Source organism: Lissotriton vulgaris, unplaced genomic scaffold, assembly GCF_964263255.1.
Source record: "Lissotriton vulgaris unplaced genomic scaffold, aLisVul1.2 SCAFFOLD_1285, whole genome shotgun sequence".
In the NCBI taxonomy this organism is placed as follows: Eukaryota; Metazoa; Chordata; class Amphibia; order Caudata; family Salamandridae; genus Lissotriton; species Lissotriton vulgaris.
Genome location: NW_028248729.1, coordinates 289,931 through 307,711, shown reverse-complemented (window position 1 = coordinate 307,711; position 17,781 = coordinate 289,931). Strand labels below are relative to the sequence as shown.

Here is a 17,781-nt window from a genome sequence, read left to right as displayed (position 1 = left end):
GCCTCTGTGTCACTCGTTTCCCCCTCAATTGTTGTGCCTTTTTGTCTTCTGTTTGCGTTGTCGCCCCTTTCCGCTGCGTCCCCTGTGGCCCGCCCCCCTGACTGCCCATTCGCTGCCCCCACCTCCCAGCTGCTCCTCCCTCCCACCTCCCCATATAGGCTGGCCGCTGCGCGGTGAGGAGAGCGACCCTTGACCCTTCCAGGTAGATCGCTCCCCCTCCGCACAGCACCGCCTGTGCCCGTTCTCTCCCTGGATGCCCCTGTGTCTCTCTGCCCGGTTTCCCTTCTTACCCCCTCGCTGCCCCGTATCTCTCTTCCCGTTTTTGCCTTCTGTTGCTTAGCTGCCCCTGCATTTCTGTGACCTTTCTGCCTTCTGTGCCACTCATTTCCCCTCATTTATTGTGACCTTCTGCCCTTTCTTGTGACCTTTTGCCCTCTGTGCCACTCATTTCCCCCGTTTACTGTGACCTTTGTGACCTTTTTGCCTTCTGTGCCACTCGTTTCCCCCTGTATTCTTGTGACCTTTCTGCCCTCTGTGCCACTCATTTCGCCCTCAATTGTTGTGCCCTTTTGCCTTCTGTTTCCTTCGTCGCCCTCACCGCCCCGCCGCTGCGTCCCCTGCGGCTCCGCCCCCCTGACTGCCCATTTGCTGCCCCCACCTCCCGCCTCCCAGCTGCTCCTCACTCCCACCTCCCTACACATGCCGGCCTCTGCGCCGTCGCTCCGCTGGTGCGCGGCAAGCCCATCTGCATCCGCCCACATCTGGACCTCGCCCAGCGCCAGAACCCCTGGCCCCCGCACCCGCCACGACGACCGCCGCCACTACAACGCCCGCACTCTGCACGCTCTCAACCCTGGACGGACCCACAATTGCTTCAAGGTTGCCCTGAAACGCACACACAGTCCCTTCACCTGCTGGAACTGCAGCTACACCAGCCACAGAGCAGACGGACCACCCACCAAGAAAATCCTCGACCACCTCCGATGCATACTACTGAACACCTGCTCTGCAAGTAAACACGCTGTCGAGCACTGGGACCTGCTCAACACAATCTCCCCAGACGTCGCCTTCCTGACAGAGACCTGGTTGACCACCTCCTCCGCACCCGCCAACGCCATAGCCATCCCAGATGGCTACAAGATCACCCGCAGAGACCGCACCAACGGAGTCGGAGGAGGAATGGCCATCGTCCACAAGAACAGCATCAGGGTCTCGACTAGCACAGACGGCGCGCTCAGCACCGCGGAACACATGCATTTCCAGAGCCACACAGACCCCAACTCCACCCTCAAAGGCACCCTCGTCTACCGACCCCCAGGACCCTGCCCCCAGTTCAGTGACTCCATCGTCGACTTCATCAGCACGCACGCCCTGACCTCTACCGACTACATCCTCCGCAGAGACCTGAACTTTCACCTTGAGAACAACAACAACAACTCCACAACCCTGATCGATAACCTTGCCAACCTCGGACTGAGACAACTCGTCACAACGCCCACCCACTCCGCCGGCCACACGCTCGACCCCGTCTTCTCCTCAAGCCCGCACGTCTCCATCAGCCACACCACCGAACTCCTCTGGACCGACCACCGCTGCATCCACTTCACCTTCCAGAAACCCACCACACACCACCGCACCCAACAGATCCCCCGCCGCTGCTGGAGCAAAATCACTGAAGACATGCAAACCTCGCTCTCAGCCCACCCACCGAACCCTCCAACACCGACATCGCTGCCCACAACCTCAGACGCTGGATCGAGGACTGTGCCAACACCCTCACCCTGCTGAAGAAGCCCCGCCCACAGAGACACCAGCAAGAGGGCCAGCTGGTTCACCCCAGAACTCCAACATTCCAAGCAAGCCTGCCGGAAACTAGAGAGGAAATGGCAAAGTGAACAAACTCCGGACAGCCACGCAGCACACAAGGACGCCGTCCGCAACCACCACCACCTCATCAGGGCTACCAAGAAGACCTCCTTCAAAGACCACCTCGACAACAACGCACACGACAGCAAGGAGCTCTTCAACATCGTGAAGGAACTCTCGAACGCCAGCTCCAACACCAACAACATCCCGCCGTCACAAGCCCTGTGCGACTCCCTCGCTACCTTCTTCCACCGCAAGATAGCACACATCCACAACAGCTTCAACACCGAGACAGCCCCAACAGACAGCAACACAACAGACCCTCCGCACACCATCTACCATGTCCCCTTGCTAGCCTGGACCAGCGTGAGCGTCGATGACACCATGAAGATCATGAGCACAATCCACTCCGGCTCTTCGTCAGACCCATTTCGCACCACGTCTTCAACAAAGCAAGCAGCTCCATCGCACCCCACCTACGCAACGTCATCAATCTCTCCTTTGGGACCGCGACCTTCCCAGAGAGCTGGAAACACGCTGAGATCAACGCCATACTCAAAAAACCCAAGGCAGAACCAAGAGACCTCAAGAACTTCCGACCCATCTCTCTACTCCCCTTACCGGCCAAGGTCATCGAGAAAATCGTTAACAGATACCTCGAAGAGAACAGAATCCTGGACCCTTCCCAGTCAGGGTTCCACAGCAACCACAGCACCGAGACCGTCCACATCGCAGCCACCGACGACATCAGGACCCTGCTAGACAATGGGGAAACTGCAATGGGGAGCCCTCTCAGCCAGCTTCGACACCGTCTGCCACTGCACACTACGCGCACGCGTCCATGCCGCAGGGATCCAAGACAAGGCTCTGGAAAGGACCACCTCCTTCCTCTCCGGCAGAACCCAGAGCGTCCGCCTCCCCCAGTTCCGTTCCGAAGCCTCCGAGATCATCTGCGGCGTACCCCAAGGATCCTCCCTCAGCCCGACACTGTTTAACATTTACATGGCCCCGCTCGCACACGTCGCCCGACAGCACAACCTCAACATAATCTCCGACGACACTCAACTGATCATCTCCATGACCAAGGACCCCATCACCGCCAAAGCCAACCTCCATGAAGGAATGAAGGCCGCCGCCGAATGGATGAAGATCAGTCGTCTGAAGCTGAACTCGGACAAAACAGGTCCTCATCCTCGGCTCCAACCCGTCAGCCTTGGACGACTCCTGGCGGCCAATGGCACTGGGGGGCAGCCCCGACCCCCCCCGACCACGCACATCCTCGACTCAACGCTCTCAATGACCAAGCAAGTCAACGCCGTCTCCTCCTTCTGCTTCAACACCCTCCGCATGCTCCGCAAGATCTACAAATGGATCCCGACAGATACAAGAAAGACAGTCACCCAGGCCCTCATCAGTAGCAGACTCGACTAAGGAAACGCCCTCTACGCAGGAGCCCCGACCAAGCTCATCAATCGATTACAACGCATCCAAAACGCCTCAGCATGACTGATCCTCGATGTACCACGACACAGCCGCATCACCCCCATCTGAGAAACCTGCACTGGCTTCCCGTCAACAAGAGGATATCCTTCAAGCTCCTCACCCACGCACACAAGGCACTCCACAAGACCAGCCCAGCCTACCTCAACAGAAGGCTCTCCTTCTACACCCCCAACTGCCAGCTACGCTCCGCCGACCTCTCACTCGCCACTGTCCCGCACATTCGAAGAACAACCATCGGCGGGAGATCCATCTTCCACCTCGCTGCCAAGACATGGAACACCCCCCACTGAGCCTACGACAGACCCAAGACCTGCTGACCTTCAGGAGGATACTAAAGACCTGGCTGTTTGATCAGTAGCGCCCCCCACCTCCCCACCCCAGCGCCTTGAGACCCTCTTTGGTATGAGGGGCGCTTAAAAAATGATTGATTGATTGATTGATTGACTGATTTACTGATTGATTTTTGTAGGTCTGATGACCCACTACAGCTCTTTAAACATTCACTGCATTGGAATGGCTTTTCCCCAGTGTGTGTTCATTTATGTTTTTGTAGGCCAATAACTGAAAGAAGCTCTTCACACATTCACTGCAATGCTATGGTTTTTCTCCTGCGTGTGTTCGTTGATGTCTTCGAAGATTTGATAACTGACTAAATCTCTTCACACATTCATTGCAATGGTATGGTTTTTCCTGAGTGTGTGTTCGAATATGTTTTCGTAGGTCTGAGGACCCACTGAAGCTCTTCACACATTCACAGCACTGTAATGGCTTTTCCCCTGTGTGTGTTCGCTGATGAATCCTGAGATTTGAGGAATCACTAAAACTACTTCCACATTCACTGCAATGGTATGGTTTTTCCCCAGTATGTGTTCGCTGATGTCTTTGTAGGTGTGATAACCGACAGAAGCTCTTCACACATTCAGTGCAATGGTATGGTTTTTCCCCTGTGTGTGTTCGCTGATGAACTTGAAGAATTGATAACTGACTAAATCTCTTCAGACATTCATTGCAATGGTATGGTTTTTCCCCAGTGTGTATTCGCTGATGTCTTTGGAGTTGTGATAACCGACTGAAGCTCTTCACACATTCACTGCAATGGTATGGTTTTTCCCCAGTGTGTATTCGCTGATGTCTTTGGAGATTTGATAACAGGCTAAAGCTCTTCACACATTCACTGCAATGGTATGGTTTTTCTTCCCCAGAGTGTGTTCGCTGATGAACTTGGAGTTGTGATAAATGACTGAAGCTCTTCACACATTCAGTGCAATGGTACGGTTTTTCCCCAGTGTGTGTTTGCTGATGTCTTTTGAAGTGTGATAACTGACTGAAGCTCTTCAGACATGCAGTGCAATGGTATGGTTTTTCCCCTGTGTGTGTTCGCTGATGAACTTGGAGTTGTGATAACTGACTGAATGCCTTCACACATTCATTGCAATGGTATGGTTTTTCCCCTGTGTGTGTTCGCTGATGAACTTGGAGTTGTGATAAATGACTGAAGCTCTTCACACATTCAGTGCAATGGTATGGTTTTTCCCCAGTGTGTGTTCGTTGATGAACTTGGAGTTGTGATAAATGACTGAAGCTCTTCACACATTCAGTGCAATGGTATGGTTTTTCCCCTGTGTGTGTACGCTGATGAACTTGGAGTTGTGATAACCGACTGAAGCTCTTCACACACTCAGTGCAATGGTACGGTTTTTCTCCATGTGTGTTAGCTGATGATCTTGGAGTTGTGATAAATGACTGAAGCTCTTCACACATTCAGTGCAATGGTACGGTTTTTCCCCAGTGTGTGTTTGCTGATGTCTTTGGAGGTGTGATAACTGACTGAAACTCTTCACACATTCACTACAATGGTATGGTTTTTCTCCTGTGTGTGTTTGCTGATGTCTTTGAAGAATTGATAACTGACTGAATGCCTTCCCACATTCATTGCAATGGTATGGTTTTTCCCCTGTGTGTGTTTGCTGATGTCTTTGAAGAATTGATAACTGACTGAATGCCTTCCCACATTCATTACAATGGTATGGTTTTTCCCCTGTGTGTGTTCGCTGATGAACTTGGAGTTGTGATAACCGACTGAAGCTCTTCACACACTCAGTGCAATGGTACGGTTTTCCCCCCATGTGTGTTCGCTGATGATCTTTTAGGAGTGCTAACTGACTAAAGTTCTTCACACATTCATTGCAATTGCACGTTGCTTTTCCTGCGTTTGTTTGCTGATGGCTCTTTAGTAGTGATCACAAACTAAAGCTCTTGCTGCTTGTGTATGATTTCTCTTTCTTGGTTAGTGTCTCTGGGTCGGGTTTATATTTGTCTGCATCCCATGACTGCGTTTCCTCAGGAGCTAACATGGTTGATATAGCACTTGTGTTATTCACACATTCCTTGTATGTGTGTGGTATTTTGGATGGTTGATTTCAGATTTCACAATGAAATACAAGACTCACCAACTACATATATTATAATTGTGGCAAGTAAAGCTTCTTTGTAAGTGGTTATGTTTTTAGATTGCGGAATGGTTTCGCATGTTTATGAGTGAAGATCAGTCTTCCTTCTGGTCGAAGCAAATTGGGACAGTCTGTTGTAGATCAGAGACCCTCTCTTTCCTTTACCCTTCAGTTGTCTGGCTCCACTCCCTTGTGCTTTTCTCTTGTTCCTGTGGTTTGGCCTGTGGTTTGGATAGAAAATGTTTACAATACACCTAGCGTGCTGAATGGTGGTCTGCCATCATTACAGGAAGCAGAGTAATACTGTATCTACCTCATACCGAACACATGATCAAAGCTGGTGGTAGAGGCCTGTTTATACAGGAAGTGGTTTGTCAGTGTTGTTGCCTTAGTTTTCTAGAGGTCATTTCTTATCCTGTTGCGTGGAGGTGCACAGCTCAGACTCTTACATCCACCAAATTGCTCTGAACTGCTTCTTCCAGGATCTACCAGTTTATGTTCATGTTCCTCAGTCTTTATGCAGATCTTTTCCTAAATATTGGAGCTCTTTTTTTCAAACCACTTTTTTTTCAGATTTTTACGATTACTGTCATTATTCACGATCATTCAAGGCTGTTTTCCTATGGGATGTAAAGAGATTTAAAATCACTAAATGGAAATGTAAGAGCATGTGAATACACAATACTTAACTAGTTGTAAAAGACATCTGGTCCTTACCATTTACAAAAGCTGCCAAGAGATATTTCACCATACACAGATATTTAACTAAATGTTCTATAGAACATGTCACATTTTACTTAATTCAGAAAAGGAGGTGATTTTTCGGTGTTCACACAGTAATTTAGTACAGAAAGAGCACACATGGAGTGCCCACTTGCTAGAGGTACAGCTTTACGAAGATGCACATGGCTAAGATTTCATTTAACCCCTCCCGTGCTCATGACGAGCTCAGCTCGTTATGAGGCACGGTTGCGCTGTGCTCCAGACGAGCTGAGCTTGTCATGATCCGCGTGGCGCTCATACGCGGGGATAATTTCCCTGCTGTGCTGAGCATTCCATGGAAACGGGTGTGGCCATGCACCCTCCCTCCCCCAGCGCCGCGGGGCAATTAACCCAGCGGCGAAGGGGTTAAAAAAGAAGGGATTGTGTAAGAAGAGATAGATCAGGATGTGTTGCTGTCACTTCAGTTTTAGGAATTGTATAACAGCAGTAACACTTTCAAGGCTACATGACAAAGAAAACTATGAATAAAACCCTTTCAGGAAGTATATAATAAAGGTAACGCTCTAGGAAGTATATAATAAAGGTAACGCTCCAGGAAGTACATAATAAATGTAACGCTCCAGGAGGTATATAATAAAGGTAACGCTCTAGGAAGTATATAATAAAGGTAACGCTCCAGGAAGTATATATTAAAGGGAACGCTCCAGGAAGAATATAATAAAGGTAACACTCCAAGAAGTATATAAATAAGGTAATGCTCCAGGAAGTATATAATAAATGTAACACTCCAGGAAGCATATAATAAAGGAGTATATAATAAAGGTAACACTCCAGCAAGTATATAATAAAGGAGTATATAATAAAGGTAACGCTCCAGGAAGTATATAATAAAGGTAACGCTCTAGGAAGTATATAATAATGGTAAAGGTCCAGGAAGTATATAATAAAGGTAACGCTTCAGGAAGTATATAACAAATGTAGCTGTCAAAAATTTTTAAGGAGACACCCTTCTTATCGAAAAGGGAATGGGTCTGAGGTCAGTTGAAAAAAGAAAGCTTTCCCTTTTCTTGGTTATAGAGGATAGATCAGACTGTGAAAACAGTCCTACTATCTTGCAACCTAATTTGAGATCTAGTTTGCTATGAGGCACCCCATATGGTAACAAATTTACAATTTATACTGGAAGATGTCACAATATTTCTATGGATTTTCAACAACATTTTCTAACACACAAGGTAAAAAGTAAAGAAGTAAGAGGTCAAAAGATAATGTACTAGAATGATTCTTAGTTGAAAAAACTTTCATTTATTATGATTGTATTTTAAACAATTTTTTACATTCATTGACTTTACATAGGAATAAATCATTACATTCAATTAATAAAACCATGATACATTTTTTATAAAAAGGAAAAAAGCACAATCATTGTCGACGCAGCGTTTCGGTGAACTGGCTTGAACACCTTCTTCAGGACAATGCTTTTTGTACGGTTAAAAGCAATCTATGTGAAAGTACAGATAACAAGGAATATGCTACTTACCAGCATGCATCTGTTCTTGGCATAGAGGGCTGCAGAGTGGTACATTATGAATATATCGCCATCTGGTGTTGGGCTCGGATGATTGCACTTTGTTTTTCTCTTGGAGAGTCTTTTGTAGCTTGGTGACTCCTCCTTTGGTTGGTAGTGCGCATGGGCATCGGCTCCATCCTTAGATTGTTTTGCCATAGTAGGGTTAGATGGAGTAGTATGATAGAATACAGATAGGAATGCCCATGTAAGTGTATCTAAATAAGATAATGTTGGAACAGACACAGGTTTCCGGGGAGGCTGGGAGGGCATGTACCACTCTGCAGCCCTCTATGCCAAGAACAGATGCATACTGGTAAGTAGCATATTCCGTTCGAGGCATATGGGCTGCAGATGTTCCATATGAATAGACTATACAGCAGTTCTCTCCCTAGCGGTGGTCATCCGTGTCTGTTGCAACTGTCTGAAATAAAGTCTTTAATACAGCTTGTCCCACTCTAGCTTGTTGTGTTGTGTGCACATCTACACAATAGTGCTTTGTGAAGGTGTGCGGTGTAACCCAGGTAGCTGCTTTGCATATGTCATCTAGTGGAATGTTTCCCAAGAATGCCATAGATGCTCCTAGTTTACGTGTAGAGTGAGCTCTAGGAGGAACAGTTAATGTTCTCTTTGCTTTTAAGTAGCATATTTGAATACATTTTACAATCCATCTGGCAATGCCCGCTTTAGAGATGGGATCGCCCTTATGTGTAGGAGAAAACGCAACAAATAGCTGTTTTGTCTTTCTGAAAGTTTGTGTTCTTTCTATATAATACAATATTGCCCTTCTGACATCCAATGTATGTAGGGCCCTTTCCGCTACCGTCTGTGGTTTTGGAAAGAAGACCGGTAATTCCACTGACTGATTGATGTGGAATGCAGAAATTACTTTTGGTAGAATTTTGGGGTTGTTCTAAGAACCACTTTGTTTTGGTGTAACTGCATAAATGGTTCTTGAATCGTAAAAGCTTGTTACTCACTTACTCTTCTAAGTGATGTGATAGCTATGAGGAAGGCCACCTTCCATGTGAGGAATTGTATTTCACACCTATGCATAGGTTCAAATGGTGGTCCCATTAGTCTGGTAAGTACTATGTTGAGATTCCAGACTGGGGAAGGTGGTCGTCTTGGTGGAATGACTCTTTTGAGTCCCTCCATGAAAGCTTTAATTGCTGGTACTTTAAACAGGGAAAGATGTTGCCTGTTTTGTAGGTACGCCGCTATAGCTGCGAGATGAACCCTGATAGAGGTATATGCTAAGTTACATTGCTGCAAGTGTAGTAAATAGCAAATGATCTGTTTAGTGGATGCGTCCAGAGGGTTGATGTGCTTACTGTTACAGTGTATAGCAAACCCCTTCCATTTTGCTGCATAGCATGCTCTGGTGGTAGGACGTCTTGCTTGTTTAATGATTTCCATACATTCTGGTGGTAAATCTAAATATCCAAACTCTATGACCGCAGGAGCCAGATCGCTAGGTTCAATTGTTTGGGATCTGGATGCATTATTTCTCCATGGTTCTGTGTAAGGTGCATGGGTAATAATCTTAGCTTTTGATGTGGCACCTGTGAGAGTTGTAGTAGCGTGGTGAACCACGGCTGTCTTGCCCACGTGGGTGCCACTAGTATCATTGTCATTGAGTGCTGCTGCAGTTTCCGAACCACTAACGGTATTAGTGGGAGAGGGGGAAAAGCGTAAGCAAATCTGTTGGACCAATTTATCCATAGTGCATTGCCCTGGAACCGGTGGTGTGGGTACCTGGATGCGAAGTTTTGGCATTTTGCGTTCTGACAGATCTATCTCTGGTTGCCCCCATCTTTGGAAGAATGGCTGCAGTATTTGGTCGTGCAGCTCCCATTCGTGTACTTGTTCTGACTCTCTGCTTAGGATGTCTGCTATCTGATTTTGAACTCCTGGTAGGTGTTCTGCTAACAGATAGATCTTTTGAGGAATGGCCCATCTCCAAATGTCCTGTGCTAGTTTGGATAGTTGGAGAGAGTGTGTCCCCCCCTGTTTTTGAATATAATATATTGCAGTCATGTTGTCTGTTCTGATCAGGACTGCCTTGTTCGTTATTTGCATTTGGAAAGCTTTTAGTGCTAGAAATACTGCTAATAGTTCCAAGTAGTTGATGTGCAGTTTCTTTTGCTGCACACTCCACTTCCCCTGCACTGTGTATTTGTCCATATGCGCTCCCCATCCGGAGAGCGATGCGTCCGCTGTTAGTATCACTTGTGGAATCGGTTCTAGGAACGACCGTCCCTTGGAAATGTTTGTTGTGTTCCACCACTTCAGAGAGCGATGCGTACGGTCGTCTACCAACACCAGATCTGTAATCTGACCTTGAGCCTGATTCCACTGTGTCGCTAGACACTCCTGTAGTGGACGCATTTGTAGTCTGGCATGAGGTATTAGCAGTATGCAGGAGGACATCATGCCTAACAGCTGCATAAACACTCGTGCTGGTAGTGAGTGTTGTGGTTGAAATCTTTGTATTAACCTGACCATTGTCTGTATCCTGATTGGATTGGGGTATGCTATGGCTCTTTCTGTGTCTATAGTAGCCCCCAGGTATTGCTGAATTTTGTTTGGTTGCAGGTGTGATTTTTTGTAGTTCACAGTAAACCCTAGGTGGTGCAGCAATTGAATCGTCTTCTGTGTGTTGTGAAGACATTCTTCTTGTGACTTGGCCTTTATTAACCAATCGTCCAAGTAGGGGAAGACATGTATTTGTTGTCTTCTTAGGTGTGCTGCCACCACAGCTAGGCATTTTGTGAACACTCTTGGTGCCGTTGTGACCCCGAACGGAAGGACTTTGAATTGATAATGTTGTCCTTCCACTACAAACCTTAGGTATTTCCTGTGGGCTTTGTGAATTGGGATATGAAAGTAAGCGTCTTTTAGATCCAGTGTAGACAGAAAGTCCCTTTTCTTCAGTAAAGGAAGTACCTGTTGGAGCGTGACCATGTGGAAATGTTCCGAATTTATGTATGCATTGAGAGGTCTGAGGTCTAAGATTGGTCTTAGAGACCCATCTTTTTTGGGGATTAGGAAGTATAGAGAGTATACTCCTGTCCCTTGTTGATCTTTTGAAACCTTCTCTATGGCATGCTTTTGTAGCAGTGATAGTACTTCTTCTTTTAACAATGTCAGATGATCTTGACTCATTGGACGCTTTTTGGGGGGGATGTTTGGTGGGGTAGCTGTAAGTTCTAGGCAATAACCATGTTGGATAATTTGTCTCACCCACCTGTCTGATGTGATGTTTTCCCAGACAAGTAGGAACTGTGATAGACGTCCCCCGACCAGTGTTATGTGGTCTGGGGGAAGTTGTATTAAGTCACTGTTTTGGGGTTGGGGAGTTGCGGTTGTTATTATTTCCGCGGCCTCTACCCTTGTTGTTGTTACCTCTGTAACTACCTCTTGAATTACCTTTGGGTGACGTAGGTGTGAAAGAGGTGGATTGCTTATTTTTTCCTGTATTTTTTGAGCCTCCTCTATAGGTGGATCTACGAAAGGAACCCCTTTGTGTTGGCTGTTGCAATGCTCCCATTGACTTAGCCGTTTCTGTATCTTTCTTCATCTTTTCTAAGGTCTCATCTGTGCTTGAGCCAAAAAGTGTTTTCTGATCAAAGGGTTGGTTCAATAAGGATGTTTGTACTTCTTGTTTGAACCTTGAGACTCTAAGCCATGCATGTCTCCTTAACATGACACTGGTGTTGATGGATCTTGCTGCAGTGTCTGCTGCGTCTAGGGCGCACTTAATGGAAGTGTTAGTTATTATCTTTCCTTCCTGTATTAGCTGATCTGCCCTCTTCTGAGGGGAGGTGTGTGATGAGTTTTTCTAATTCATCATAATGTGCCCTGTCATAACGTGCAAGTAGCGCCTGTGTATTGGCTATACACCAGCTATTTGCCGCTTGTGATGCTACTCTCTTGCCTGATGCATCTATTAATTTTGACTCTTTATCAGGTGGAGGGGCCTCTCCTGTAGATAATGAGTTCGCTCTTTTGCGAGCGTTTGAAACTACAAGCGAGTCCAGAGGTACCTGCCCTTTGATAAATATTGGATCCTTTGGAGCCGCCTTATATTTTTTATCAATTCTTGGGTTTAACACCCTAGCCCTCACTGGGTCTTTGAATATTTCTCCTGTGTGACTGAGAAGACCCTTCAGCATAGGTAGAGTACCTGATGTTCTTTGTGCAGTAGGTAGTGTCTCTAATAGGAAGTCCTCTATTTGAGGTTCTGTATGTAGATCTACCTTATAAAATGTTGCTGCCCTATTAATGAGCTGTACAAACCCTGTGTTATCATCAGGTGGTGAAGGCTTTGAGGGATATAACTCTGGGTCGTTGTCATCATCTGACCCTGCGTTATAATTTTCCCATGGGTCATCCTCATCTGGGATAGTGTCATCATCCCCTTGAGGTTCTCCCTCCCCTGTATCACTGTCTACATCAGACTGAGGTGTAGATGGTCTTGGTGTAGAAGGTGCAGGAATATTTGGCATAGTGTGAGGAATAGGAGAAGAGGGTGTGACTTTAGGTCGAGGAGAAGTAGGAGGAGTTGTATTCGTCCCCAGTGTTCTCTTTTTTGAAGGACGAGGTTTGTCTTCTATCTGTTCATTCTTCCTCTTCTTTGTCACTACTTTGCCAGTTTGTGGATCGATAAACAAAATCTTTTGTTTGGGATCTGTCTGCTGCTACTGTGTCGGTACCGAAGCCTTCGGTTCCGAAAGGTGCCTTTGTTTTCGATCGTCAATGTTCGGTGTTTTCGGCACCGAGTGTTTGCTCGATTCCGATTTTTTCGGTGTCGAGTGAGTCTTCGACGTCGAATCATGTTTCTGTTTCGACATGGAATGTTTCGATGCCGAGCTTTCCCTTGCATGGAGCTTCGGCATCAAAGTCGATGTCGACCTCTTCTCGGATCCAACATGGTGGGAGACCGAGAGTTTCGGTTTCAGTTTCGGTTTCGTTGCCAGGCCCGAAGGCGGGGCGTCGGAAACTTTTTTCTGCGGTTTGACCGGGCTCGAAGGCGGGGTCGTTACCACACGGGGTTGGTTTTTTGTTAAGGGGACGTTGTCACTCACGGTTTGTTGCACGTCGAGTTCTTCGACATCCGACTCGTCCCCTTCCGACCCCGACTGATCCTCATGATCCTCTTCTTCATCGAGGTGCTGGTCTTCGAACAGCTCCGGGATCGCCTCCGACTGCATTCTGGAAACCTCGTGTCTTCGAGCTCGACGATTTCTAATCGTCGACTTGGAGGAGAGTGCTGCGCAGGCTTCGCAGTCCCTGGATTCGTGTTCAGGCGATAGGCAGAAGTTGCACACCTCGTGTAGGTCCTTGTGTGGGAACTTAGCACCACACGTTGGACATTTCTTGAATGGAGTCTGTTAGAACTGGCTATTCCTGGTAGGCTAAGGCTGACGCCAAAGCCAGGCAGAAACCACCATTCTAGTCAGGGCAAGGAAGTCACACGCCAAGATAACCTCTGCTCACCCCCTTGGTAGCTTGGCTCAAGCAGTAAGGCTAAACTCGGAGGCAATGTGTAAAGCGGTTGCGCCAGCGCACAACAGCAACAACATACTAGGCACACCACAAAAGAGACTCCACACAAGGTTATTATAAAAATAACTTTTGTATTGTAAAAACATATCAGATAAAATCACACATATACATTGTGCCAACTGGCACGGGCAATATTCACAGGGATTATGTACACCAGACAGGGCCACATGGGCGCCTGTCAAAATCAGATATAGCACTTCTAGATAAAATGTAGAATATAAAATCACTTCTAGAATGAATGGAACATAAAATAATAATCAAAGATAACAACCAGTAACCACTGGTAACAGGAACCAGGACCTTACTAGGACCACCTGTACTAAGAAAGAAGAACCACCTAAGTATCACACAGCATTAGGGGTCTAAGAAAGAATACATTACTCATGATGCAATAAACCTACATTCAGAGGAGTAGAAAAGACAACCACCTAAGTATCACTCAGCATTTAGGGGTCTAAGAAAGAATACCTTACTCATGATGCAATAGAACACATTCAGAGGAGTAATAAAGAGAAAACACATGATGCCATAAACATTCAGAGGTGTTAAGAATAGAGCACATGATGCAATAAAATACATTCAGGGGTGCAGCGCAAGAAGACACATGATGACTAACCATTCAGAGGTGCAGCGCATGGAAAGGAAGACACATAATGCATAAACATTCAGAGGTGCCATAACATAAGTCAATAGCGCAAAAACACACAGTAGGCAATTACTATTTAAAAGCATAGAAATCACATTGCGCCAACACTACATAAGCCACTACCTGTGGCAGACCCTAGGCCAACTGGCCTTGTGGGGCAAAGATGCCCTGAGTCCAAAGTCAGGATGCGCTGCCATGCAGCGCCAGTCTCAAAGTACAAAAAGCCTAAACGTGGCAGCTGCCCACAAAGTGCTGGGCAACTGGGATCAGAAAGCTGTGGCAGGGCTCTCAGTAGCCCCTAGAACAATTCTGCGCCACCTGAGCCACACAGGCTCTAAAACAAACACTGTGGCCAAACGTTGGAGCCCTCAGGCTCTGCAGACAATGCCCCCCGGAGCCTCCCTGGACTCTCCAAGCGTTGGGGCGACCCACTGCCAACCGGGGCCGCCCTTGAAGCCCTCGTGGCTTCAGACACAACTGGCCCTTTGGGGACGGGCAACGACCATATGCCCCGATATGCCCCGAGCCCTCTTGCGCTCCAAGAACAATGTGGCCGACTCGGGAGCCTCTCACTCAATAATGGCCCCCCGGGCCTCTCAGGCTCTAAATTGCAACTGCCCCTTCGGTGGAGCGGCCCCCTATCAGGCGGGGGCCACTCAAGAACTAATGCGGGTGCGCTCCCGCACCCACGGGGACTCTCACTGATCTCCCCTTGGCGCCCTCTCCTCCCCCGCCTCCTCCTCAGCAGCGTCACTCACCAGCTGCTTCACCAGGGCGGGGGTTCGCACCACGCTTCACCCGGTCCTCCATCTCGGGACCGGGACTTCGGGAAGTGGAGCCCTCATGGCTCCAGGCTCCTCGCTCCTCTCTCGGGCGTCCATTCCGGGCCGCACCCTCTCGGCGCGCAGCACCTCCGGTCTCCCACTTCACACGGGAGACCGGCAACACAGCCACAGGCTTCCCCCAGGCAAGGGGGGGAAGCGGAAGTAACTTCCTCCCGGCCTCTTCTCTTCCCGGGCCCGGCGGTGATCACGAGCGATGGGCCAATCCCATCGCGGCTCTTGCGGCGAGCCTCCCAGTGACGTCGGAGCCTCTGCTGGCCAGGCGGCCAATCCCAGCGCGACTCTCGGGGGCAGGCCTCTTACAACGGCCAATCAGAGCGCGGCTCCTGTCGGCGAGGGACCAATCGGGTCCCGGCCCCTTCGTTCTCCTCTCCTCGGCTCCTGGTCGCCTTCAGGCCCCCGGGCCGCAGCGGTGACAACACGGGGCAATGCCGGGTGGGCACCGGCCTCCATTAAATGCAGAATAAAAGCGCTACTAAGCGCTTGGGCCAGAAAAGCGCTCCAAAGCGCTAAAGGGGCAAAAACACACGCCCTTCAGCCCAGGATTAAAGATAAAGCGCTATCAGCGCTAGGAATCAAACCATAGCGCCTCCAGCGCTACAAGGACCAAGACGGGTTTAAAAATAAAGCTCTCCCAGGCGCACTCAGCAGCAAAGTCCTCCAGGCACTTTCAGGCTAGAATAAGCCTTGGCAAAAGCAAGCAAAAAGTCCCCAGTAGTCTGCAGCAGGGGACCACAGGCAAAGGGTTCCCCAGGGAAAGTCCATCAGGTGTCCAGGAGCTAGGCAGGGTCCAGGGATTACCCTGAGCCCCAGCAGCAGCATGCCCCTGGCAGATTCAAGTCAGAAACAAGAACATTTTAGAAGGGGGCACAGCCCCTTCTTATACACAGAAAATCCTTTGAAGTCCTTTGAAGTCCTTTGAAGCAGGCAGTGTGAGAACCAGCTGGACTGGTTTAGAGGGAAGTCCCTTTCAGTATCAGGGACAGAGGTGCCAGTCGCCCAGCGGGAGGTGGAGCCAGCTTTGTAGTCACACAGGAACAGCCCTTCACTATCAGGTGCTAATCTCCTCCCACTTCCCTGGCAGCAGATGCTGCCTTTCATCCATGGGCTGACTCAAGACAACCTCCTGGGCTCTCCAGACCCTGTCATCCTCAAACCAGACAGTCAATCCACAAGCAGGCCCAGGCACTCTGGGCCAGGCTCACCAGCCAATCACACGCTAGCACCAACTTACACAAATATTCCAACTTCCAAAAGTAGTACTTCCAGACTAGACACAGTCTTGCAGCATACATCATTTTGCAGCATTCATTCTCACGAGTTCGCTCATACCAAACTCGCCCCTGCACTCCCCACACATCAGGAACTACCATGGGCATACATATTCCCCATTCATTCCTATGGGAGGGCAGGTCACTCACCACTCATTCACAGAGAGCTCAAGCACTTTACACTGTACCACAGTGAAAAAGTGCGCAGAGGCCTAAAATCACCAACACCAGGTTCCAGAAACAGGCTAGGAAAAAGCAAAAAGTCTAGGGGTGAACCTGCCTAATGGGCCGGGTCCAACACAACCCCCTTCCAGCCAAAACGCAGGGTAGACCAATCACACCACTGATGGGCTTCACTGCTTTGGGCGACAAAACCACGGACACGGCCTCGCACAGCAGGGACACCGTCCAGTTTTTCGCACTCTGAACCTACATGGTTTCCTCCAAATAATAACTCTCTGACTCAACTAGGGTACCCCACTGGTACACACTAGTCATCCACAGCCAAGACCAGGCCATAGGCCATCCAAATCACAGGTCCTAACTAATCCACAGAGTGGGGGGTAGTAACCCCTGGCACACAATAGCCATGCTCCACTCTCTCTCTCAGTGTAGCTACAACCACCACTGATCCAACAACCTAGGGACCATACCCTTAGGCTGACCAGAGGTCACGGGCAAGAATTCCCCACCCTACCTCTACTTCTGGGTTTCCGCACCCTCACAGAAAAGCACTTCACCAGAACACAATTCTCCTACCAGATCAGGACCTCACTCCATCACTGGTCTACCACCTGGAAACTATTCCACTTCTGAGGTACAAAGCACATAGCACAGTTCCTCTTCAAGCAGGTGGGCGGACACAGCACACAGCAAAGCCCCCTTTCCTCTACCTTAGTGAAAACAACAAACTGCAGGTGAGCCCCAGAACACACAGCAAGGGCAGCCCCCTCAGTCTCTTCAGCTGATCCACTTTGGTAGAGATTCCTCTTGACCTAGAAGTTTCCTAATCTCCCAACCTGAGATCTAAACCCTCAGGTTACACCGGGGTCAGAAGTATGGACACCGTCCCTCTGCACCCCCTTCCAGTTTTAGTATGTCTCAGGCTAGACAGAGCACACGCCAGCGGCGTATCAGCGACACACACTCCTCCAGTACTCCCTATCACAGGGTGATTCTCAGTATGTCCCAGGCTAGACAGAGCACACGCCAGCGGCGTATCAGCGACACCCTTTCCCTCCAGTACTCCTCCCAGGTCAGGCCACAACCCTAACTCGGCTTTTCCCCCCTCCTCGGGGAACGACCTCCAGAGAACCCACAAATGGTCAAGCACTCTAGACGG

General features: G+C 48.7%; 1 protein-coding gene across 2 annotated transcripts; it reads right to left on the bottom strand.

The window, feature by feature from the left end:
- Positions 1-681: 681 nt before the first annotated feature.
- LOC147663843 (uncharacterized) lies at positions 682-5,546 on the bottom strand. 2 transcript variants are annotated; one of them, XM_086950161.1, is made up of 2 exons: positions 5,127-5,546; positions 682-5,046 (listed from the first exon to the last, which is right to left on the bottom strand). In XM_086950161.1, exons 1-2 carry the CDS (start codon positions 5,493-5,495, stop codon positions 3,964-3,966), a joined length of 1,452 nt encoding a protein of 483 aa, XP_086806287.1. In that variant the 5' UTR covers positions 5,496-5,546; the 3' UTR covers positions 682-3,963. The 2 variants fall into 2 exon arrangements, with proteins under 2 accessions (XP_086806287.1, XP_086806286.1); XM_086950160.1 differs by having other exon boundaries at positions 682-5,029; positions 5,278-5,546.
- Positions 5,547-17,781: the final 12,235 nt, after the last annotated feature.

Excerpts from the sequence above, each read along its gene's own strand:
- LOC147663843 (XM_086950161.1), bottom strand. The coding sequence starts at position 5,495 with ATGGGGGGAAAACCGTACCATTGCACTGAGTGTGTGAAGAGCTTCAGT. Across the intron at positions 5,047-5,126 it reads CGTACCATTGCACTGAATGT|TGTGTGAAGAGCTTCAGTCG; the intron begins GTGAAGAGCTTC and ends CATTGCACTGAG.